The 24,342-nt window shown below is 44.6% G+C and overlaps 1 protein-coding gene across 1 annotated transcript in view; it reads right to left on the bottom strand.

Annotated features, from left to right (window-relative positions):
* Positions 1-920: 920 nt before the first annotated feature.
* Positions 921-24,342, bottom strand: part of CD79B (CD79b molecule) — a 45,950-nt gene continuing 22,528 nt past the window's right edge. The window contains exons 2-6 of the mRNA XM_030221193.1: positions 14,851-14,886; positions 13,111-13,407; positions 11,131-11,249; positions 8,250-8,291; positions 921-3,057 (exon numbers count right to left, since the gene is read on the bottom strand). Coding sequence (XP_030077053.1) covers positions 2,959-3,057; positions 8,250-8,291; positions 11,131-11,249; positions 13,111-13,407; positions 14,851-14,886 — 593 coding nt within the window. The 3' untranslated portion in view covers positions 921-2,958. The remainder of the gene's footprint in view (positions 3,058-8,249; positions 8,292-11,130; positions 11,250-13,110; positions 13,408-14,850; positions 14,887-24,342) is intronic.

The raw sequence follows: 24,342 nt of genomic DNA, 5'->3' as shown, positions 1-24,342 counted from the left end.
ATTGTGGGGACGGTGTTCTTTGGGTCATAGGCAGCATTTCTCTTCCTCCAAACACGGCGAGTTGAGTTCATGCCAAAGAGCTCAATTTTTGTCTCATCTGACCACAGCACCTTCTCCCAATCACTCTCGGCATCATCCAGGTGTTCACTGGCAAACTTCAGACGGGCCGTCACATGTGCCTTCCGGAGCAGGGGGACCTTGCGGGCACTGCAGGATTGCAATCCGTTATGTCGTAATGTGTTACCAATGGTTTTCGTGGTGACAGTGGTCCCAGCTGCCTTGAGATCATTGACAAGTTCCCCCCTTGTAGTTGTAGGCTGATTTCTAACCTTCCTCATGATCAAGGATACCCCACGAGGTGAGATTTTGCGTGGAGCCCCAGATCTTTGTCGATTGACAGTCATTTTGTACTTCTTCCATTTTCTTACTATGGCACCAACAGTTGTCTCCTTCTCGCCCAGCGTCTTACTGATGGTTTTGTAGCCCATTCCAGCCTTGTGCAGGTGTATGATCTTGTCCCTGACATCCTTAGACAGCTCCTTGCTCTTGGCCATTTTGTAGAGGTTAGAGTCTGACTGATTCACTGAGTCTGTGGACAGGTGTCTTTCATACAGGTGACCATTGCCGACAGCTGTTTGTCATGCAGGTAACGAGTTGATTTGGAGCATCTACCTGGTCTGTAGGGGCCAGATCTCTTACTGGTTGGTGGGGGATCAAATACTTATTTCCCTCTGCAGAATGCAAATAAATTCATATACTTTCCACAATGTGATTTTCCGGATTTAATTTGTGATGTGCTATCTCTCACTGTTACCAATAACCTACCCTTCAATTATGGGCTGCTCATGTCTTTGTCAGTGGGCAAACTTACAAAATCAGCAAGGGATCAAATACTTATTTCCACCACTGTATATAAAAAAGTGATTATGCTCTGTAATGGAGGGCAGAATAGGAGAATAGAGGCACAACATAGAAAACAGCTCCTTTAGGTCATACTTGCTATTCAAGCTACTTAAATATCTACAATTCAGTAAAGCATTATGGAAGTTTATATTTTATTTAGTTAAAAATTAAGGTCAAACATGCAAGGAAACGTCCTTTACGTGTTGGTCTTAGGTTTTAAGCATCTGGGTCATGTCTTCATAACACTGAGTGCCGGAACTGCACGTATGTTAATGTGCAATCTGTGCGCTGAAGATCAGTGCAAATTGTACTTAAATGGAATGAAATGGATTCAAATTGGGCTAATTAGGTATTCACTCCATTGGTCAGAAGACGGTGCAGAAACTAACACACCGCCAGGTCAGGGAGGGTTTTGAGGAGAGGATTTCTTCTGTATTTTTCACATTAAGTTGCTGGGTTTTGGCTTCTTTTGAAAGGAGAAAGAAGCCCGTGCAGCCTGTAGTGCTGATAGTGAGAAAAAAAACCATGTCTGTAAGTCTGAGCAAGGGTGAGGGCAGGCATTGGCGCCTGTTTTCCTGCGCTTTGGTGTCAACCTCTTAAGGGATTTAAACTGCAAAAAAAATTGGGGGGGGGGGGGGGGGTGCTTATGTTTCATAGTGTGGGCTATGGCTACTGAAGTGCTCTTGCACTTCCTTTTTTGCCTTGTGCATGTGCGCAGCTGTTTCACAGTAATCGCAGTTCATGTGCACATATGTCAGTCGCATTCCTCTCCCTTGCTTTCACTTTACTAGCATATATAAAATTTGCGTCCATTTGATTTGGGCATCTGGGAGCTAATTTTCTTCTCTATTCTTGTTCTATGGGATGTGTGCTCTTCCCTCTAGCCCTGGAGTTTTGAGCATCGGGCCCGTGGATAGATGCATAAAGAGTACAATGCTACCATGACCGGGTATACTCTTAACATGTAGTAAAAGCTGGTGCTTGTTACATGGAAAAATGCATAGCATATGTCTGATCCCACAGCCACATGGCCATTCATTTCTCTCCCGTGAGCAATTCCAACAGGGTAAAAGAGCCAAGCAGCAGCTAGAAAGCACCAAAGGTCCCGGGGCAATTAATTGTAGGGAACAGGAGGCAGTATTACCTCTGTCTAATGCTTTGCAAAGGCTTCAGCTGATGCATGGAAGACATTTTTGGGTGTCTACGTTGACGTCAGAGGTTTCAAAGCAGAGCAATAAAGCTTGTGAGGGGCACGGAAGCAATTAATGTAGCACGAGAGAGACCAGAAAGGCTGGAGATGTTCGGGACAGGCCAAAGGTTGTTCACTCTTCAAGACAAGTGGGACCTGTCAACATAGAAGGCAAAGATTAAACCAGGGAAACCTTCTTTTACAATGTTGGCAAACAGGTCTATCACCAGATCTAACTAGGGCATCTCCAGAAGAGGTATTTAAAAAACAACCTGACACAAAGTATCAGTGAATGCAGGGCCATAAGCAGACAGAAACCACTGGTAGCCTACATTGGGCTGAAGGTCAGATGTCTCTATGCAATCTGAAAAATGAGAACCTGGGCTTTTGGGTTTTATCACAAACTACCCTTTTTTATTTTCTCTTTGCAACAAGAGAAATGTACAAAATGTATTACCCTGATATGCTTTTTAATGCTTCTACTTATAGGCAAGATGCAGGAAATGAAATATAGACTTTTCTGCTTCAGCTCTATGTCTATTAATGAAATCATAAGTAGTAGAATTGGAAAAGAAAATTTCTCACAATCCAAGAGCCCAAGAGGTTTTCATCTGGAAAAAGTTTGGCAACAGATTAAAAAAAATATCCCTATGAATCCATAAAAAGCTTCCTGCTCACAGGGAAAATAGGACCCTGCCGATGGAGTCTATCTGCTTTACAATGCCATTGAAACCTTGGGTGTTCATCACTGAACAAGCACCAGGCAAGGAAAGATGGCGCAACAGACAGGCACAGACACATACAGACAGATGGACTGGCAGTCAGGTTCTCGGACTGATGACAAAGGATTCTTTGAAGTTGGCTACTTATTCCAGACACGGGTGCTCAGCCGCAGTCCATTTTGACTCCACGGCTCGTAATGTCACAATGTCTTCATACATTGGCGCCTGTTCAATCTCTAGACCCTGTGGAAAGGAAAATATCATTTCTTTAACAGCAGATATTGCACTCAAGGAATATAGAAACATCAGAACTAATAACAGATAGAGACCATATGGCCTATCCAGTCTGCCCAATCATGTAATTACTACATTATATAAACCCTTCTTCTTCCTCCGATATCTTCTACTACTACTACTTAACATTTCTAAACTGCTACTAGGGTTATGCAGTGCTGTACAATTTCACAAAGAAGGACAGTCCCTGCTCAAAGGAGCTTACAATCTAAAGGACAAAAAGTGCAGTCAATCAAGATTGAGGCAGTCTAGATTTCCTGGATAGAGGTACAATGGTTAGGTGCCGAAAGCGACATTGAAGAGGGAGGTGGACTTTGAGCAAGGATTTGAAGATGGGTAGGGAGGGGGCTTGGCTTATGGGCTCAGCGAGTTTATTCCAAGCATAGGGTGAGGCGAGGCAGAAAGGGCGGAGTCTGGAGTTGGCGGTGGTGGAGAAGGGCACTGAGAGGAGGGATTTGTCCTGTGAGCGGAGGTTACGGGTAGGAACGTAAGGGGAGATGAGGGTAGAGAGGTAGTGAGGGGCTGCAGATTGAGTACATTTGTAGGTTAGTAGGAGAAGCTTGAACTGTATGCGGTACCTGATCGGAAGCCAGTGAAGTGACTTGAGGAGAGGGGTGATATGAGCATATCGGTCCAGGCGGAAGACGGGGAGGGGGGGGGGGGATAGATGGTTAAGTTGGAGGCCAGTGAGGAGCAGGTTGCAGTAGTCAAGGCGAGAGGTAATGAGAGAGTGGATGAGAGTTCGGGTGGTGTGCTCAGAAAGGAATGGGCGAATTTTGCTGATGTTATAGAGAGAAAAGCGACAGATCTTGGCTGTCTGTTGGATATGCGCAGAGAAGGAGAGGGAGGAGTCAAAGATGACTCTGAGGTTGCGGGCAGATGAGACGGGGAGGATGAGGGTGTTATCGAGAGGAGAAGTGGGTTTGGGTGGAAAGACAATAAGCTCGGTTTTGGCCATGTTCAGTTTCAGGTGGCGGTTGGACATCCAGGCAGCAATGTCGGACAAGCAGGCCGATACTTTGGCCTGGGTTTCCGCAGTGATGTCTGGTGTGGAGAGATAGAGCTGGGTGTCGTCAGCATAAAGATGATATTGGAAACCATGAGATGAGATCAACGAGCCCAGGGAAGAGGTGTAGATTGAAAAAAGAAGGGGTCCAAGGACCGATCCCTGAGCGGGATGGGGGTGGAGGAAGATCCATGCGAATGTACTCTGAAGGTACGGTGGGAGAGATAAGAGGAGAACCAGGAGAGAACAGAGCCCTAGAACCCAAAAGAGGACAGTGTGGCAAGAAGTAAATTATGATTGACAGTGTCAAAAGCAGCGGACAGGTCAAGGAGGATGAGGATGGAGTAGTGACCTTTGGATTTAGCAAGGAACAGGTCATTACAGACTTTAGTGAGTGCCGTTTCTGTCGAGTGTAGAGGGCGAAAACCGGATTGAAGCGGATCGAGGATGGCATGAGAGGAGAGAAAATCAAGGCAGCGGCTGTGAACGGCACATTCAAATATCTTGGAGAGGAAGGGTAGGAGGGAGATGGGGCAGTAGTTGGAAGGACAGGTAGGGTCTAGTGATGGTTTTTTTGAGGAGTGGTGTGACTACAGCATGCTTGAAGGTGTCGGGGACAGTTGCAGTGGAGAGAGAGAGGTTGAGGATATGACAGATGGGGGTGTGACAGTAGGAGAGATGGTGTTTAGTAAGTTGGTGGGGATGGGATCAGAGGAACAGGTGGTGCATTTCGAGGAGGAAAGAAGGTGGACAGTTTCCTCCGGTGATATCAGGAAAAGAGGAGAAGGAGGCCTGGGTAGGTTGGTTGAGGGAGTGGGTTAAAGGGTGAGGAGGAGGAGGTGGCTTGGTGGAGGAGTGGCCTAGTGGTTAGGGTGGTGGACTTTGGTCCTGAGGAACTGAGTTCAATTCCCACTTCAGGCACAGGCAGCTCCTTGTGACTCTGGGCAAGTGACTTAACCCTGCATTGCCCCATGTATGCCACATTGAGCCTGCCATGAGTGGGAAATTGCAGGGTACAAATGTAAAAAAAAAAAAAAAAAAAATTCAAGGTTCTTCTGTATTTGCCTCTTATTTACCGACTTCAAATAATTACCTCATCTCTACCACCTCCGCCGGGAAGCTGCTCCATGGATCCACTACCATTTTTGTAAAGAAATATTTCCTCAGACAACTCTGAGTCTTCTTTTCAACCTTATCCATTTTCAATCAAATGAAGCCCACCTGTGTATTTAAATGTCTGTATCACATCTCCCCTCTCCTGCCTCCTGTGCATTTATACCACTGTGGCAGTGGTGTAGGAAGGGGGGGGGGGTTGGAGGGGCGGTTCACCCCGGGTGCACACGCTCGGGGGGTGCCGGCCCCGCTGGTTCCCTGCTCTCTCTGCCCCGAAACAGGTTACTTCCTGTTCCGGGGCAGAGAGAGCAGGGAACCAGCGGGGCCGACGCAGCTCTGAGTGACATGCACTCGGGGCGGATCAGCCCTCCCGCAGGTAAGAATGCGGTCTGGGGGGGTTTGCACTCTTGGGGGGGTGCGCCGCAGAGGGGGGGGGTCACGCCATGCTGCACCCGGGGGGGGGTGGGGTGCGCAGCGGCGACCCGCCCCGGGTGCCATTAGCCCTCGCTACAGCACTGCACTGAGGTATTTAAATGTCTCTATCACATCTCCTCTCTCCTGGCTCCTGTGCATTTATACCATTGAATAACGGGTTATGAGCAGTCACCCGGAAGTTAACCGATTCCCGCTTAGCTCAGCGGATAAAGTTAGGGCAACCATTTTGATTTCCTAACTTTATTCACTTACTGTAGGCAGTTAATGGACTGAATAATAAGTTCCGACTCTTCCCCAACCATGCTGGCACTGCCAAGCCAAATGCAAAGTGGAGATAAGGAGGGCAAAAAATGACTTTGAAAAAAAAGTTAGCATTAGAAGCGAAAATACATAGTAAAAAATTTTTTAGATACATTAAAAGCAGGAAGCCGGCTAAAGAATCGGTTGGGCTACTGGACGAAAATGTGTGTTAAAGGGGCAATCAGGGAAGACCAAGCTGTAGCGGAGTGGCCTAGTGGTTAGGGTGGTGGACTTTGGTCCTGGGGAACTGAGTTTGATTCCCGGCACAGGCAGCTCCTTGTGACTCTGGGCAAGTTACTTAACCCTCCGTTGCCTGCCGCATTGAGCCTGCCATGAGTGGGAAAGTGCGGGGTACAAATGTAACAAAAAAAAAAAAATGTAATTCTTTGCTTCAGTCTTCACCGAGGAGGATTTGGGAGGGACACTGGTGCCAGAAAGCGTATTTGAAGCCGGCGAGTCGGAGAAACTAAATGAATTCTCTGTAAACTTGGAGGATGTAATGGGTCAGTTCTGCAAACTGAAGAGTAGTAGATCACCAGGACCTGATGGTATTCATCCCAGAGTATTAATAGAGCTGAAAAATGAACTTGTGGAGCTACTGTTAGTAATATGCAATTTATTCCTAAAATCAGGTGTGGTACCAGAAGATTGGAGGGTGGCCAATGTTACGCTGATTTTTAAAAAAGGTTCCAGAGGAGATCCGGGAAATTATAGACCGGTAAGTCTGACATCGGTACCGGGCAAAATGGTAGAGGCTATTATTAAGAATAAAATTACAGAGCTCATACAAAAACATGGGCTGATGAGACAAAGTCAGCACGGATTTAGTGAAGTGAAGTCTTGCCTCACCAAACTACTGCATTTTTTTGAGGGGGTGAACAAACATGTGGACAATGGGGAGCCGGTGGATATTGTGTATCTGGATTTTCAAAAGACGTTTGACAAAGTGCCTCAAGAAAGACTCCTGAGGAAACTAGAGAGTCATGGGATCGGAGGTAGGGTATTACTATGGATTAAGAACTGGCTGAAAGATAGGAAGCAAAGAGTAGGGTTGAATGGTCAGTATTCTCAGTGGAGAAGGGTAGTTAGTGGGGTCCTGCAGGGGTCTGCTGGGACCGCTGCTTTTTAACATATTTATAAATGACCTAGAGATGGGAGTAACTAGTGAGGTAATTAAATTCACAGGTGACACAAAGTTATTCAGGGTCGTCAAGTCGCAGGAGGAGTGTGAAAGATTACAGGAGGACTTCGCGAGACTGGGGGATTGGGCAAAGTGATGCATGTGGGTAAGAGGAACCCGAATTACAGCTATGTCATGCAAGATTCCGCGTTAGGAGTCACAGACCTAGAAAGGGATCTGGGAGTCATCGTTGATAAGATGTTAAAAACTTCTGCTGAGTGTGCTACGGCAGCTAAAAAAGCGCACAGAATGTTGAGTATTATTAGGAAAGGGATGGAAAACAAACACGATGATGTTATAATGCCGTTGTATTGCTCCATGATGCGACCGCACCTTGAGTATTGTGTCCAATTCTGGTTGCCGCGTCTCAAAAAAGATATAAAGGAATTAGAGAAGGTGCAGAGAAGGGCGACGAAAATGATAAAGGGAATGGAACGACTTCCCTATGAAGAAAGACTAATTTAAGGAGGCTAGGGCTTTTCAGCCTGGAGAAGAGATGGCTGAGGGGAGACATGATAGAGGTATATAAAATAATGAGTGGAGTGGAACAGGTGGATGTGAAGCGTCTGTTCATGCTTTCCAAAAATAGTAGGACTAGGGGGCATGCAATGAAACTACAGTGTAGTACATTTAAAACAAATAGGAGAAAATGTTTCTTCACCCAACGCGTAATTAAACTCTGGAATTCGTTGCCGGAGAACGTGGTGAAGGCAGTTAGCTTGGCAGAGTTAAAAAAGGGTTTGGACGGTTTCCTAAAGGACAAGTCCATAAACCGCTACTAAATGGACTTGGGAAAAATCCACAATTTTGGGAATAACATGTATAGAATGTTTGTACGTTTGGGAAGCTGCCAGGTGCCCTTGACCTGGATTAGCCGCTGTCGGGGATGGGATGGTGGGCTGGATGGGCCTTTGGTCTTTTCCCAGTATGGCATTACTTATGTACTTATGTCCTGTCTGTCTATCCTGATTTAGATTGTAAGCTCTTTTGAGCAGGGACTGGCTTTTCTTCATGTTCAATTGTGAAGCACTGCGTACGACTGGTAACGCTATAGAAATGATTTGTAGTAGTAGTAGTAGATTTACAACCCCTCCTTTAAAAACATACCTCATATGTGTGATCTTCCTCCATAGGATCTGATCTTGAGTTCTAAAGAAAAGATGAAGAACAAATGGTTTAAGACCGTGGAGTATTATTCCTTATCTGTCAGTCTCATCAGGGCTGATGCAGAAAGTTTTCTGCATGTTACCATGGATTTTACATAGATTTACTGCGGAACAGCAATACAGAAAGGGTTTCAGTGTTAACTCATGTGGAAAGCCTTACCACACCTGCATGCAAATGAATGTACTTGCTCTCCTATGCCATGCAAAATCAAAAATAAAAGCTTTGCCCGTGTAACTACTGTGGGAAAAATAATGCCAGGGTCTTGAGGTAGCATAGAAGGGCTAGTTGAGAGGATGTCTACTAGCACCCACTCTGTCTCCCTCGAACCAGACCACCCTTCCCCAGACATCAGCATCAATCCCCATAGTGGTCTAACGGCCCCTCTCCTCAGTGACCTGATCTGGCCTGAACTGAATCAAATTGAACCCCCTTTCCCCACAGTTCACAAGATTTCACTTTTTCAAAAATGGCTATTTGCTAGATGTTTTTGTGCTCTGTGTGTTTATCTTTTTGGTCTGTTTTCAAAAAAAGCACATCCAAGTGAAAAACACACAAAATCAAGCCATTGGGATGTAGGAGGAGCCAGTATTCTTGGTAGACTTGCCAGACAGACATCCCAGAAGAGCAATGGGGCAGCCTAGGAGGCACGGCTGTGGACTTCATATAAATGCTTCCAGGTACATATCTCACCGTTCCCCCTAAACCCTCCCTAAACCCACTACCCCCAAATGTACACCACTACAATAGCCCTTATGGGTGAAGCAGGCATCGATATGTGGGTATGGTGGGTTTCTGGTGAGTTTTGGAGGTCGCACAGTTTCCACCACAAGTGTAACAGGTAGGGGGAGGTATGGGCCTGGGTCCACCTGTCTGCAGTGCACTGCACCCACCACTAGACTACTCCAGGGACCTGCATGTTGCTCTAATGGACCTGAATATAACATCTGAGCCTAGCATAGAGGCTGGTAAGTAATGGTTTTAATCACATTTTTGAAGGTGGGAGGGGGTTAGTAACTAGTGGTCATTTAGGGTACCTTTTTGTGCCTTATTCACTATAAAAACAGGTCAAAACACCATAGTTCTAGAAGGTTTTGTTTTGTTCCATTATGGCTGAAAAACGTCCAAGTGTTAGGAACACCCAAATCTCACCCTTAGCATGCCCCTGACACGCCCCATGTGATATGAACGCACTTCATAGAAAAAAATGTCTGAAAATTGTTTTTGAAAATACCACTTTGGACGATTTTGTGAGATGTCCAAATGCAGCTTTTGCACCACTTTTTGGACATATTTCTCTTTTGAAAATGAGCCCCATAGCTTAATATGACTACTATTCCTCTTACACTTTCTCATCTTCAAATGTAAAGTATATTGTTCAATGTAGAAAATGTGAGGAAGGCAGGCCGGATGATAAAGATAAGTCAACCTACACAGACAGCACATCAAACAGCAAAGTACTAACCAGGGTGACACCTCTGTACAACAGCATTTTGCAAGACCAGAGTACTGCATGAATGAGTTTATGGCGAGCATACTAAAAATCCCTTTAATCCTATTTTGACACCCACTAGACAGGACTAAAGAAAGATCTGGGTTTCCTATCACAATGTAAGTCATAAAATTATACTGCTTTTGTCACCCTCTGATCACCCATCCTCTCCCCACCCCACCCACTCCTACCTTTCCCATGGGACTGTCATTGGAATGCTTTTATGTTTCACTTCTATATTCTGATATTTGTCAACATTTGACCATTTCTAATCTGAAGAAAGAAGGTACGTTTTGTGAGGTCGTCCATATCAAAACATGGACGTCCCTTTCGAAAATGCCCCTCAATGTAATTTAAAAGTCTAATATAAAATAATAGCCCCAAGAGATGGCACTCCATCAGCTGTTTTCATTCTGTTCCTACCTTAATATTAATCTCAATATGCCACTCTTTTCCAAAATAGACTCAGTCATACTTACATCAAAGCACTGCTAATACAACAATAAGAATAATATCAAACACAAGTGAAAATATACGAAACAGCCCAAGTAGAGCTCCCTTCCTGCAAGGAAAGGAGGAGATAAAATCCTATCCACTACTGATCCCACCTCAAACAAATAGACCACAATCCCAAGCTCCTTTCTGGTAACCTTGGACCCTCCTGGTTGCTCTTCCAAAAGGGTATGAAAGTCCCCAAAGCAATACAAGAAAATGAATGTTTACTATTATGAATATTAACCAATCAAGCAAGTGAACAGAGGTTCAGAGAGGAAATAACACGGAGTTAGTGGCAGAGGAGAGTCTCGACTCTTCCAAGGTTTCACTTGACTTTTAGAGGTGTATTTTCAAAGCACTTAGACTTCCAAAGTTCTGTAGGTTACAATTATATAACTTTTAAGGGGTCCTTTTACCGCAGCAGGTAGAAGGCCTTTAAAAAAAAAAAAAAGGAAATGGCCGTGTGGTAACTTAACCTCTTGCTTTGTGGCATTTCCCTGGGAGCCCTTACCAGAACCTATTTAGGAGGCAGTAAGGGCTCCCAAAATTCTGATGTTGTGGAAATGGCACGTGGTGTGGCAGGCCCTACCACCAGGCTCCTGTGGTAAATCTACTTCATTGCATGGACTTGCCACGCTTTAGTAAAAAGGCCTCCTAGTGTTTTAAAAATGAGCCCCATTAATAATCTAATAATTATAGATCAACTGCCCTGTGGCTGGTGGCTTTCTGATGAGAGCCAGAGGGAAAGGAGTGAGGAGAAAGGCCTTGAAGCACTCTTTTGTTAATATCCACAGGAAAGAGTGGAATATGTTGCATCAAGGTTTCAGTTGTTCTCACCTTGTCCAAGATCATCAGGACTGGGATGCTTACAAAGAGCACAATCAGAACTGTCTGGATCATGATGATGGCATCTTTCAGCGTGTTCCTCGTCTTCACGCTTTTTAGACTCCTAACACCTATGAGAACAAAGACGTAAAATTGGCACGGACAATTTATTGTTCCAAATATTTGCAAAGGTGACTCCTCAAAAAACATTCACTAGTCCTTATCTGCCTTTCCAACTATCAACTCATCTCCCTCCTCCCTTTTACATCCAAGCTTCTTGAACGTTCTACGCAATACCTGTTTCTTGGGTTTTTGCTCTCTACATTCTACAGAAACAGCCCTTGCCAAAGTCTCCAATGACCTGTTCCTGGTCAGATCCAATGGCTTTTACTCAATTCTCATCCTTCTTGTCCTGTCTGCTGCTTTCAACACTGTCGATCGACATTTACTTCTTGATACACTGTCCTAATTTGGATTTCAGGATTCTGTTCTGTCTGGGCCCCGGTGCTGAGTATCTGGGTTTATGCGGCCAGCTATCTCTTATGTGGTTACGTGCGATACTCTGCAACACTGCATAAAGAAAGAACTATGTTTTATGTGGTTTGATTTGGTCACTTAATTTAGGCAGTTAAGTGCTGGAAATTGACAGAGCCACATAAGTACCGAATCTGCCCACAGCAAAAGAGTTGGCTTTAAGTTCAGCTGTCTGTGGTGAAATTCAGCAGCACAAATCTGTTAACTGCTACCTAATATCAGAGGATAGGCCTGAACGAGCGATTGAACTGGTCAGGAGCCTTTTCTGCCCAGTTAAATCTCTGAATATCAACCCCCTATGTTTCAAAAATTGTCTTCGTCCTAGTGAGGCATCCTGCAAGCTTTCATCTCTCGGGGTTCTTGGAGATCTTGCAAGACAATATTATTGAGAAAACCACTTTTTTGGTTTAATGTCTTAAAGAAAATGATAACATTACTTTAAGCATAAAGAGGTTTTGTTCTGTGGGCAGAAGGAACATTTATTTGCAGGAGTTACTTGAACCACACAGAAAGTCCTTTCTACATTAGAAACCAAAGGCGCTTGGTGTGGGGCATCCTTTTATTTATGGTTCCCCAGTGATCACTGTTTGGGGTCATCCCTTGCAACTGGAAAGGTTGCATATTAATATACAAACAAATCTTTTTCAGAGATAGGGAAGTGGTAAAAGTGCAGAGCTGCCAAGGGGGCCAACGTCCTGCCCAGCCCCACCCACAGCAGCATCAACGGTAGCCTCTCCTTCCATCAGCAGCAGGAAAGGCCTTCCTAAAATGTAATTTCCTGCTGCCGTGGGACCAGTGGCAGCAGAAGATTACATTTAAGGATGGTCTTTCCTGCTGCCGCTGGAAGGGGAGGTCACTCGGTGGGAAATCCTGGCTCCTTGGCAGCAGTGGGGGAAATGACCGGAAAAAGCGGGAGTCTCCCCCTGAAAGTGGGAGACTTGGCAGGTCTGGAACTAGAAGACCTGGAGCAACAGGTACAACTCGAACCACTTCACTGGGCAGATCAGAAGCCATACAAGCTGCCACTAGTGCTTAGCTATTTAAAAAAACCAAGTCCATGTGGTCTTACCGATATCGATTTTGTAGGTCGTAAGAGCTCATGCGCTAATCCTGCGCTAACTGGTTAGCACACTGCAATGTAGCTGTACTGAGTAGCGAAGAAACGCCCACTCTCTGCCCCCACACTTGCCCCCTCCAACAAAAATTACAAATAATAAAACATACACATGCTCTATATAACAAACAGACTCTTGCACAATGTACTTGAACTCTTTGAAAATTGCCCTCTTCAACTTTGTCTCAGACCCCACTTTCTCCTGTTACTGAGTCTGGCTCCTTAAGACTCTAATAATGTTTTTATGCTCTATGAATTTTAGACCCACTGAATTTTTAGAAAACCATAACAGACAGTAGTGAAAGAACAGTTCTTTGGTGAAGATTCAAACACAAGGGGCTTACCCAGCACTTTCAGCTCTGTGCCACAGTCCGTCTTATTTATCTTGCAGTAGTAAATCCCGCTGTCTTTCTGTTGCACTTTGTTGATGATGACGGTTCCTGTGGTGTTGGAAGTAAGCACTTTCCCATGGAAATTAGGATCAGGGCTGTTGTCCTTATACAGGGTGGAGCTTCTCTCGGTTCCCTCAAACCAGCTGATTTGTTGGATTTCCAGCAAGTTGCATGATGTCCCACAGATGCAGGAGAAGACCACAGTGCTCCCTCTCCTGGCAGCAATGAATCGTGGGCACTGCTGGCACTCTAAATTTACAGTACACCAGGTGGGAAAACACAGATGAGGTGAGTTACTTACAGAAGTACTATGGGGGTCATTTATTAACAGCACATGCTAATGCTATTATCACCTGTTATCTTGCACTGCAGTGGCCTGAGAACCTGGGGAACTGGGTTCGATTCCCACTGCAGCTCCTTGTAACTTTGGGCAAGTCACTTAACCCTCCATTGCCCTAAGTACAAATAAGTACCTGTATATACTATGTAAAACACTTTGAATGTAGTTGCAAAAACCACAAAAAGGCGGTATATTAAATTGCATCCCCCTTTCCCTTTATGATAAATGCAACATATGTGAATACGGGTTCTCCTTCAAGTGTCAATACTTTATAGAGCAATTATTAACCCTTTCATTTCCTTATTGCCATACTGAAATACTATAGGCATTCATGTGTCGGGTATCAATAGAAATCAAACAAAATAAAACATGGAAAAGAAAATAAGATGATACCTTTTTTATTGGACATAACTTAATACATTTCTTGATTAGCTTTCGAAAGGTTGCCCTTCTTTGTCAGATCGGAAATAAGCAAATGTGCTAGCTGACAGTGTATATAAGTGAAAACATTCAAGCATTACTATGACAGTCTGACAGGGTGGGAGGATGGGGGTGGGTAGGAGGTATGCATGGGGACATCAAAGCATATCATTGATATTCTAACAGGATGGGTGTGAATAGGTGAGGGGTGGGGTGATCAACAGAGACATACAGCTTTATGGTTTATAATGGGCTAGGAACCCCAGATCCTTGTTAAGTCCTTTCTGTTGGGTGTTAAAATATTCAGTCATTCTGACTTCAAAGGTCTTAAGTTCTTGTATGGTTTTAAAGTTACCTTTCAGGATTCTCACTGTGAAGTCACTGGTACAGTGTCCTGGTCCTGTAAAATGCTGACCAACAGGCATGGGAGCCCTACTGGCACCAGTATTGTTCATGTGATGTCTATGTAAATTGAATCTTGTCTTAAGCATCTGGCCTGTTTCTCCAATATAGCATCTTTCGTTACATTTTTTACACTGAATGATATATACCACATGTGTCGGGTATGAAAGGGTTAACATATATGGGGTTCTTTTAGTCTGATCCAGCATGGTGTATCTTATGTGTTTATGATCAGCATGTATGAGGCAACCAAATCAAAAGAGAAGATAGGGTCTTTGTCCTATGTAAAGTTCCATCTCAGCTCTGCAGGGGATACTAGGAGGGCAAACAAGGGCTGAATCTCTGAAAACTTAACTCTGATATCCATATATGACATAACTTAGAAAGGAGTCCCCTCCCCCCCCAGCACACCCCCCTCCCATAGATCCCATGCTCAAATGATGCCAGCTGGCAAACCATATCCATCGAGCAGTCTGACAAGAGTGAAGACAATGAACATGAAACCCACTAGAACAATAACAGAGTGTTACCTGCGTTCTGAAAACACTCAGATGCTGAATTCTGTCCTGCAGACACAGGGAAGAAAAAAAACAGAGTGGAAAAAGTCAATCAGAGAAGGAAAAATATTGCTTTAAGAACTGGGGACATGTAGCATTTGTCTTGCATCTAAGTACATACTGGGACAGATCAAAGGTCCACCAAGCCCAGCATCCTGTTTCCAACAATGGCCAATCCAAGTCACAAATACAGTGGGGGAAATAAGTATTTGATCCCTTGCTGATTTTGTAAGTTTGCCCACTGACAAAGACATGAGCAGCCCATAATTGAAGGGTAGGTTATTGGTAACAGTGAGAGATAGCACATCACAAATTAAATCCGGAAAATCACATTGTGGAAAGTATATGAATTTATTTGCATTCTGCAGAGGGAAATAAGTATTTGATCCCCCACCAACCAGTAAGAGATCTGGCCCCTACAGACCAGGTAGATGCTCCAAATCAACTCGTTACCTGCATGACAGACAGCTGTCGGCAATGGTCACCTGTATGAAAGACACCTGTCCACAGACTCAGTGAATCAGTCAGACTCTAACCTCTACAAAATGGCCAAGAGCAAGGAGCTGTCTAAGGATGTCAGGGACAAGATCATACACCTGCACAAGGCTGGAATGGGCTACAAAACCATCAGTAAGACGCTGGGCGAGAAGGAGACAACTGTTGGTGCCATAGTAAGAAAATGGAAGAAGTACAAAATGACTGTCAATCGACAAAGATCTGGGGCTCCACGCAAAATCTCACCTCGTGGGGTATCCTTGATCATGAGGAAGGTTAGAAATCAGCCTACAACTACAAGGGGGGAACTTGTCAATGATCTCAAGGCAGCTGGGACCACTGTCACCACGAAAACCATTGGTAACACATTACGACATAACGGATTGCAATCCTGCAGTGCCCGCAAGGTCCCCCTGCTCCGGAAGGCACATGTGACTGCCCGTCTGAAGTTTGCCAGTGAACACCTGGATGATGCCGAGAGTGATTGGGAGAAGGTGCTGTGGTCAGATGAGACAAAAATTGAGCTCTTTGGCATGAACTCAACTCGCCGTGTTTGGAGGAAGAGAAATGCTGCCTATGACCCAAAGAACACCGTCCCCACTGTCAAGCATGGAGGTGGAAATGTTATGTTTTGGGGGTGTTTCTCTGCTAAGGGCACAGGACTACTTCACCGCATCAATGGGAGAATGGATGGGGCCATGTACCGTACAATTCTGAGTGACAACCTCCTTCCCTCCGCCAGGGCCTTAAAAATGGGTCGTGGCTGGGTCTTCCAGCACGACAATGAACCAAAACATACAGCCAAGGCAACAAAGGAGTGGCTCAGGAAGAAGCACATTAGGGTCATGGAGTGGCCTAGCCAGTCACCAGACCTTAATCCCATTGAAAACTTATGGAGGGAGCTGAAGCTGCGAGTTGCCAAGCGACAGCCCAGAACTCTTAATGATTTAGAGATGATCTGCAAAGAGGAGTGGACCAAAATTCCTCCTGACATGTGTGCAAACCTCATCATCAACTACAGAAGACGTCTGACCGCTGTGCTTGCCAACAAGGGTTTTGCCACCAAGTATTAGGTCTTGTTTGCCAGAGGGATTAAATACTTATTTCCCTCTGCAGAATGCAAATAAATTCATATACTTTCCACAATGTGATTTTCCGGATTTAATTTGTGATGTGCTATCTCTCACTGTTACCAATAACCTACCCTTCAATTATGGGCTGCTCATGTCTTTGTCAGTGGGCAAACTTACAAAATCAGCAAGGGATCAAATACTTATTTCCCCCACTGTACCTGGCAAGATCCCCAAAAAGTACAAAACATTTTATACTGCTTGTCCCAGAAATAGTGGATTTCCCCAAGTCCAATTTAATAATGGTCTATGGACTTTCCTTTAGGAAGCCGTCCAAACCTTTTTAAAACTCTGCTAAGCTAACCGCCTTTACCACATCTAGCCAGCCCAAATGGTTTTGGCATGGTAGCCCCTCTGAGGCTGGGACTCTGCCTTTGTTCCTGGTATATCTCATTGCAGCCTTTGGCTAAAGCGCAAAAATATAAATATTCAGCCGGCAGCTGTGAATGTTTTGCTGACTGCCGTCGGCGTTGTTCCCGGATATTGAATGCTGGGCCATGGCCAGACTACAATTGAGGGGCCCTTTTACAAAGGCATGCTGAGAAATGGCCTGCGGTAATGTAGAGGTGTGTTTTGGGCGCATGCAGAATCATCTTTCAGCACACCTGTAAAAAATGCCTTTTTAAAATTTTTGCCGAAAATGGACGTACGGCAAAATGAAAATTGCCACACATCCATTTTGGGTCTGAGACCTTACTGCCTAACTACTACTATTTAGCATTTCTATAGCGCTACAAGGCGTACGCAGCGCTGCACAAACATAGAAGAAAGACAGTCCCTGCTCAAAGAGCTTACAATCTAACCAGGCGGTAATGGTCTACGCTCGTAGAATGATGATTAATGCCCGATTACCGCCTGCGCGCCAGAAAATAAAAAAACATTTTCTGGTGCACCTAGCGAATGCGCATCAAAAATGAAATTATCACAAGGGCCACGCAGTAGCCATAAGTACATAAGTAATGCCATACTAGGAAAAGACCAAGGGTCCATCGAGCCCAGCATCCTGTCCACGACAGCGGCCAATCCAGGCCAAGGGCACCTGGCAAGCTTCCCAAACATACAAACATTCTATACATGTTATTCCTGGAATTGTGGATGTTTCCCAAGTCCATTTAGTAGCGGTTTATGGACTTGTCCTTTAGGAAACCGTCTAACCCCTTTTTAAACTCTGCTAAGCTAACCGCCTTCACCACTTTCTCCGGCAACGAATTCCAGAGTTTAATTATACATTGGGTGAAGAAACATTTCTCCGATTTGTTTTAAATTTACTACACTGTAGATTCATCGCATGCCCCCTAGTCCTAGTATTTTTGGAAAGCGTGAACAGACGCTTCACATCCACCTGTTCCACTCCACTCATTATTTTATATACCTCTATCATGTCTCTCCTCAGCTGTCTCTTCTCCAAGCTGAATAGCCCTAGCCTCCTTAATCTTTCTTCATAGGGAAGTCATCCCATCCCTGCTATCATTTTAGTCGCCCTTCGCTGCACCTTTTCCAATTCTACTATATCTTTCTTGAGATGCGGCGACCAGAATTGAACACAATACTCAAGGTGCGGTCGCACCATGGAGCGATATAACGGCATTATAACATCCTCACACCTGTTTTCCATACCTTTCCTAATAATACCCAACATTCTATTCGCTTTCCTAATCGCAGCAGCACACTGAGCAGAAGGTTTCAGCGTATTATCGATGACGACACCCAGATCCCTTTCTTGATCTGTAACTCCTAACCTGGAACCTTGCATGACGTAGCTATAATTCGGGTTCTTTTTTCCCACATGCATCACCTTGCACTTGCTCACATTAAACGTCATCTGCCATTTAGCCGCCCAGTCTCCCAGTCTCGTAAGGTCCTCTTGTAATTTTTCACAATCCTGTCGCGATTTAACGACTTTGAATAACTTTGTGTCATCAGCAAATTTAATTACCTCGCTAGTTACTCCCATCTCTAAATCATTTATAAATATATTAAAAAGCAGCGGTCCTAGCACAGACCCCTGAGGAACCCCACTAACTACCCTTCTCTATTGTGAATACTGACCATTTAACCCCACTCTCTGTTTCCTATCCTTCAACTAGTTTTTAATCCACAATAGGACATTTCCTCCTATCCCATGACCCTCCAATTTCCTCTGTAGCCTTTCATGAGGTACCTTGTCAAATGCCTTTTGAAAATCCAGATACACAATATCAACCGGTTCCCCTTTGTCCACATGTTTGTTTACTCCTTCAAAGAATTGAAGTAAATTGGTCAGGCAAGATTTCCCTACACAGGGAAATCTTGGGACGAGCTATGGACGTAATCTACTTAGATTTCAGCAAAGCTTTTGACACGGTTCCCCACAGGAGGCTTTTAAATAAACTGGATGGGCTGAAGATAGGACTTAAAGTGGTGAACTGGATTAGGAACTGGTTGACAGACAGACGCCAGAGGATGGTGGTGAATGGAGTTAGCTCGGAGGAGGGAAAGGTGAGTAGTGGAGTGCCTCAGGGATCGGCGCTGGGGCCGATTCTGTTCAATATATTTGTAAGTGACCTTGCCAAAGGGTTAGAAGGTAAAGTTTGCCTATTTGCAGATGATACTAAGATTTGTAACACAGTGGACACCCCGGAGGGAGTGGAAAACATGAAAAAGGATCTGAAGAAGCTAGAACAATGGTTTAAGGTCTGGCAATTAAAATTCAATACAAAAAAACTGGGGTAACTAATTCCATCTTGGTTTCACAAATCAATCAATTTGTTTTCAAAATAGAAACCATTGTTTAATTTTTTCAAATTTTTTCACATGCTCATCAAGTACTTCTAACTCACATACATAATCAATATACTGATGAATAATACAGTGCTCAGTTGTGCGTATTGGCCATCACTCCGCATAATTGAGTTTAATCCGTTAATCACTCAAACATCACTGCACTGCGTCCCTGCCTACCTCCAAGATTGATCATAAAAAGTTTTTTCAAAATTTTTGACACGTGTAACAATCAATTCCAATTTTCAAGATACTTATCTGGAGACGGTTCTCTGGGGCACTATTTGTGTCAGTGCGTTAAAGTCCATATGCTAGCTGTAGTCCATATACCGGAGTGAAGACAGAAAAATTGTGAAAGTGCACTCGTGTGTTCATAAAATAATCCTTCCCTCTTCAAATTTCTCCTCAACCACTTTCATGATTGTCTTAATCATGATCATTAAGACAATCATGAAAGTGAGTCTGATAGGTACGGATGGGGAGAGGGATCTTGGGGTGATAGTATCTGAGGATTTGAAGGCGACGAAACAGTGTGACAAGGCGGTGGCTGTATCTAGAAGGTTGTTGGGCTGTATAGAGAGAGGTGTGACCAGCAGAAGAAAGGGAGTGTTGATGCCCCTGTATAAGTCATTGGTGAGGCCCCATCTGGAGTATTGTGTTCAGTTTTGGAGGCCGTATCTTGCTAAGGATGTAAAAAAGAATCGAAGCGGTGCAAAGAAAAGCTACGAGAATGGTATGGGATTTGAGTAACAAGGACGTATGAGGAGAGACTTGCTGACCTGAACATATATACCCTGGGGAGAAGGAGAAACAGGGGTGATATGATACAGACGTTCAAATATTTGAAAAGGTATAATCTGCAAATGTACCTTTTCCGGAGGATACGAAGGCGGTAGAACAAGAGGACATGAAATGAGATTGAAGGGGGGCAGACTCAGAAAAATGTCCAGGAAGTATTTCTTCACGGAGGAGAGTGGTGGATGCTTAGAATGCCCTCCCACGGGAGGTGGTGGAGATGAAAACGGTAATGAATTCAAACATGCGTGGGATAAACATAAAGGAATCCTTGTTCAGAAGGAATGGATCCTCAGGAGCTTAACCGAGATTGGATAGCAGAGCCGGTAGTGGGAGGCGGGGCTGGAGGTTGGGAGGCGAGGATAGTGCGGGGCAGACTTATATGGTCTGTGCCAGACCCAGTGGTGGGAGGCGGGACTGGAGGTTGGGAGGCAGGATAGTGCTGGGCAGACTTATACGGTCTGTGCCAGAGCCGGTGGTGGGAGGGGGGGTAGTGCTGGGCAGACTTATACGGTCTGTGCCAGAGCCACTGGTGGGAGGCGGGGATAGTGCTGGGCAGACTTATATGGTCTGTGCCAGAGCCGGTAGTTGGGAGGCGGGGATAGTGCTGGGCAGACTTATACGGTCTGTGCCCTGAAGAGCATAGGTACAAATCAAAGTAGGATATACACAAAAAGTAGCACACATGAGTTGTCTTGTTGGGCAGACTGGATGGACCGTGCAGGTCTTTTTCTGCCGTCATCTATTATGTTACTATGTAAAAGCCGTTCTGACTTGGTCTCAGTAATCCATGACCTCGGATGTGCTCTGTAATTTTGTTTTTAATAATAGCCTCTACCATTTTCCCCGGCACTGACGTCAGACTCACTGGTCTATAATTTCCAGGATCTCCCCTGGAGCCTTTTTTAAAAATTGGCGTTACATTGGCCACCCTCCAATCTTCCGGTACCACACTCGATTTTAAGGATAAGTTGCATATCATTAGCAGTAGCTCCGCAAGCTCATTTTTCAGTTCTATCAGTATTCTAGGATGAATACCATCCGGTCAAGGAGATTTGCTACTCTTCAGTTTGCTGAACTGCCCCATTACGTTCTCCAGGTTTACTGTGAAGTCAGTAAGTTTCTCCAACTCGTCCGCTTGAATACCATTTCCGACACCGGTATCCCACCCAAATCTTCCTCGGTGAAGACCGAAGCAAAGAATTCATTCAGTCTCTCCACTACGTCTTTGTCTTCCTTGATCGCCCCTTTTACCCCTCGGTCATCCAGCGGCCCAACCGATTCTTTTGCCGGCTTCCTGCTTTTAATATACTGAAAAAAAATTTACTATGTTTTTTTGCCTCTAATGCTATCTTTTTTTCGTAATCCCTCTTGGCCTTCTTTATCTGCGCCTTGCATTTGCTTTGACACTCCTTATGCTGCTTCTTGTTATTTTCAGACGGTTCCTTCTTCCATTTTCTGAAGGCGTTTCTTTTAGCCCTAATAGCTTCCTTCACCTCACTTTTCAACCAGGCCGGCTGTCTTTTGGACTTCCATCTTTCTTTTCTAATTCGCGGAATATGTATGGCCTGGGCCTCCAGGATGGTATTTTTGAACAGCGTCCACGCCTGTTGTACAGTTTTTACTCTCTCAGTTGCCCCCCTAAGCTTTTTTTTTTTTACCGTTCTTCTCTTTTTGTCATAGTCTCCTTTTTTAAAGTTAAACGCTAACGTATTTGACTTTCTGTGTACAGTTACTTCAAGGTCGATATCAAAACTGATCATATTATGATCACTGTTATCAAGCGGCCCCAGTACCTTAACGTTACTCACCAGATCATGCGCTCCACTAAGGACCAAGTCTAGAATTTTTCCTTCTCTCGTCGGCTCCTGCACCAGCTGCTCCATAAAGCTGCCCTTGATTTCATCAAGGAATTGTACCTCTATAGCGTGTCCCGATGTTACATTTACCCAGTCTATATTTGGATAATTGAAGTCACCCATTATTATCACATTGCCCATTTTGTTCGCGTCTCTGATTTCTTTTATCATTTCTGCGTCTACATGCTCATCCTGGCGAGGTGGACGGTAGTACACTCCTATCACCGTTTTTTTCCCTTTTATACATGGAATTTCAACCCACAATGATTCAAAGGTGTGATTTGTGTCCTGCTGAATTTGTACTCTATCTGAGTCAAGGCTCTCGTTAATATACAATGCTACCCCTCCACCAGTCCGTTCCACCCTATCACTACGATATACTTTGTACCCCTGTATGACAGTGTCCCACTGGTTATCCTCCTTCCACCAGGTCTCAGTAATGCCTATTATATCCAATTTTTCATTTAGTGCAATATATTCCAACTCTCCCATCTTATTTCTTAGACTCCTAGCATTTGCATATAGACATTTCAGAGTATGTTTGTTGTTCCTATTTGCATGATGCTTAGTACCTGACACTATTGATTTGTCATCTTTTGTCTGATCTTTAGTTGTATTTAAGGGCACCTGGCCTACCACGGTCTGTTGTGCAACCTCACTATCCAGAAACCCTATCTTCCCTGTTTGTGAGGTATCTTTGCAAGATACCTTTTCCCAAACCATGCACTTTTGAGCGACTGTCGGCCTTCCCCCCAAGCGGTAACTCTACTACTACTACTACTACTACTATTTAGCATTTCTATAGCGCTACAAGGCGTACGCAGCGCTGCACAAACATAGAAAAAAGACAGTCCCTGCTCAAAGAGCTTACAATCTATAGACAAAAAATAAAGTAAGCAAATCAAATCAATTCGAAATTGAAACGCATTGGGGCACGCGTAGGGGCCTACGCAGCTTAGTTAAAGAGCCCCTGAATATCCGGGTTTTGTGGAGTCAGCTAATGCAGAGCCGTGCCAACACGGTAAGCGCGGTAAGTGCCGCAGGGGGGCGCCTGCCTTCAAGGGCGCTGCGCCGTAGTTGTATTTTAAAAGAAAAATCTTACTCCTCTGCTCCATCCCCGATCCCCGGCGCTTTAAATTTACCTCGCTCTGCCTCAGACGTCTGTGCAGCAGTGAAAGCGCTGCCTGTCTGACCTCTCCACCAGCCTTCCCTTCGCTCGTTCCCTCCCTCTGTGTCCCGCCCTCAAGGAAATGACGTCAGAAGAAGGCGGGACACAGAGGGAACGAACGAGTGAAAGCTGGTGGAGAGACGTCAGACAGGCAGCGCTTTCACTGACGCGCAGATGTCGGACGTGGAGAGAGGTAAATTTAAAGCGCTGGGGAATCGGGGTGCACGCGCCAACTGATAGTCTGCAAGGGGGCGCCAGAGACCCTAGGCAGGGCCCTGAGCTAATGCATAACCGGTTAAGTCAATATTCAGAACTGAACCTGCCAGGAGTTGTTGCATAAAAATAGCACTGTGTTTTATGTGGTCCTATTTCTGCGCTTATCCTGGCTGATGAACTGCTGCCTCTGCCTCTGGAAACCACCCCAGATAGCTGATTTTCACTTAGACGCTAATTTTCAGTGGAGATACCCTGGTTAAGAGCTGCTGAAATTAGGGGGGAGCCCCGAACAATCGATTTAACCAGTCAGCGGCTGTTTCTGGATAAATTATTTAGAATATTGACCAGTGCAATGGAGAAGAAAAGCCATTATCGCTTAAAGTTGATCATTATTATATGGAACATATCAAGTGTATTTTTGGGCATTATTACAATTTATAAAGTAACAAAGTAAAAAGAGCTTTGTCTGTCTTTGAATCGGTGAGGGGAGATGCTGTCATGAAATTTATGCCTTCTGAGATGTTAGTAGTGTCACTGTAAATCGGGGGTTCTCAACTCAGTCCTCTGGACACAGCTATCCAGTCATGTTTTCAGGATTCCCATAATGAATATGCATGAGAGAGATTTGCATAAAGGGGAGGCTGGCCATGGACATTTCTCTCATTGTGGATATCCTGAAAACCTGACTGGATAGCTGTATCCCAAAGACTGGGTTGAGAATCCCAGCTGTAAATTAAAATATGTCTAAGATTCATTGTGTATATAACAGGGTGGATAAAGGAAAGACAGAAGAGAGTGAGAAGAAGAACCAGGGAAGCCCACTTCAAATCTCACTGTTGCTTCTGATCTTGGGCAAGTTACCTAACCCTCCGTTGCTTCAGGTATAAACATGAAGGGCAGTTATATAATCTGGTCTATATTGCTAATATAGAATTCCTAGGTCCTACAAGCCTCACTGGCACCAATACTTGGCATTTTTTTTTTTATTTGTACCCCGCACTTTCCCACTCATGGCAGGCTCAATGCAGCTTACATATTGTAT

Source organism: Microcaecilia unicolor, chromosome 12, assembly GCF_901765095.1.
Source record: "Microcaecilia unicolor chromosome 12, aMicUni1.1, whole genome shotgun sequence".
Taxonomy (NCBI): Eukaryota; Metazoa; Chordata; class Amphibia; order Gymnophiona; family Siphonopidae; genus Microcaecilia; species Microcaecilia unicolor.
This window is presented reverse-complemented; position numbering and strand designations above follow the sequence as displayed.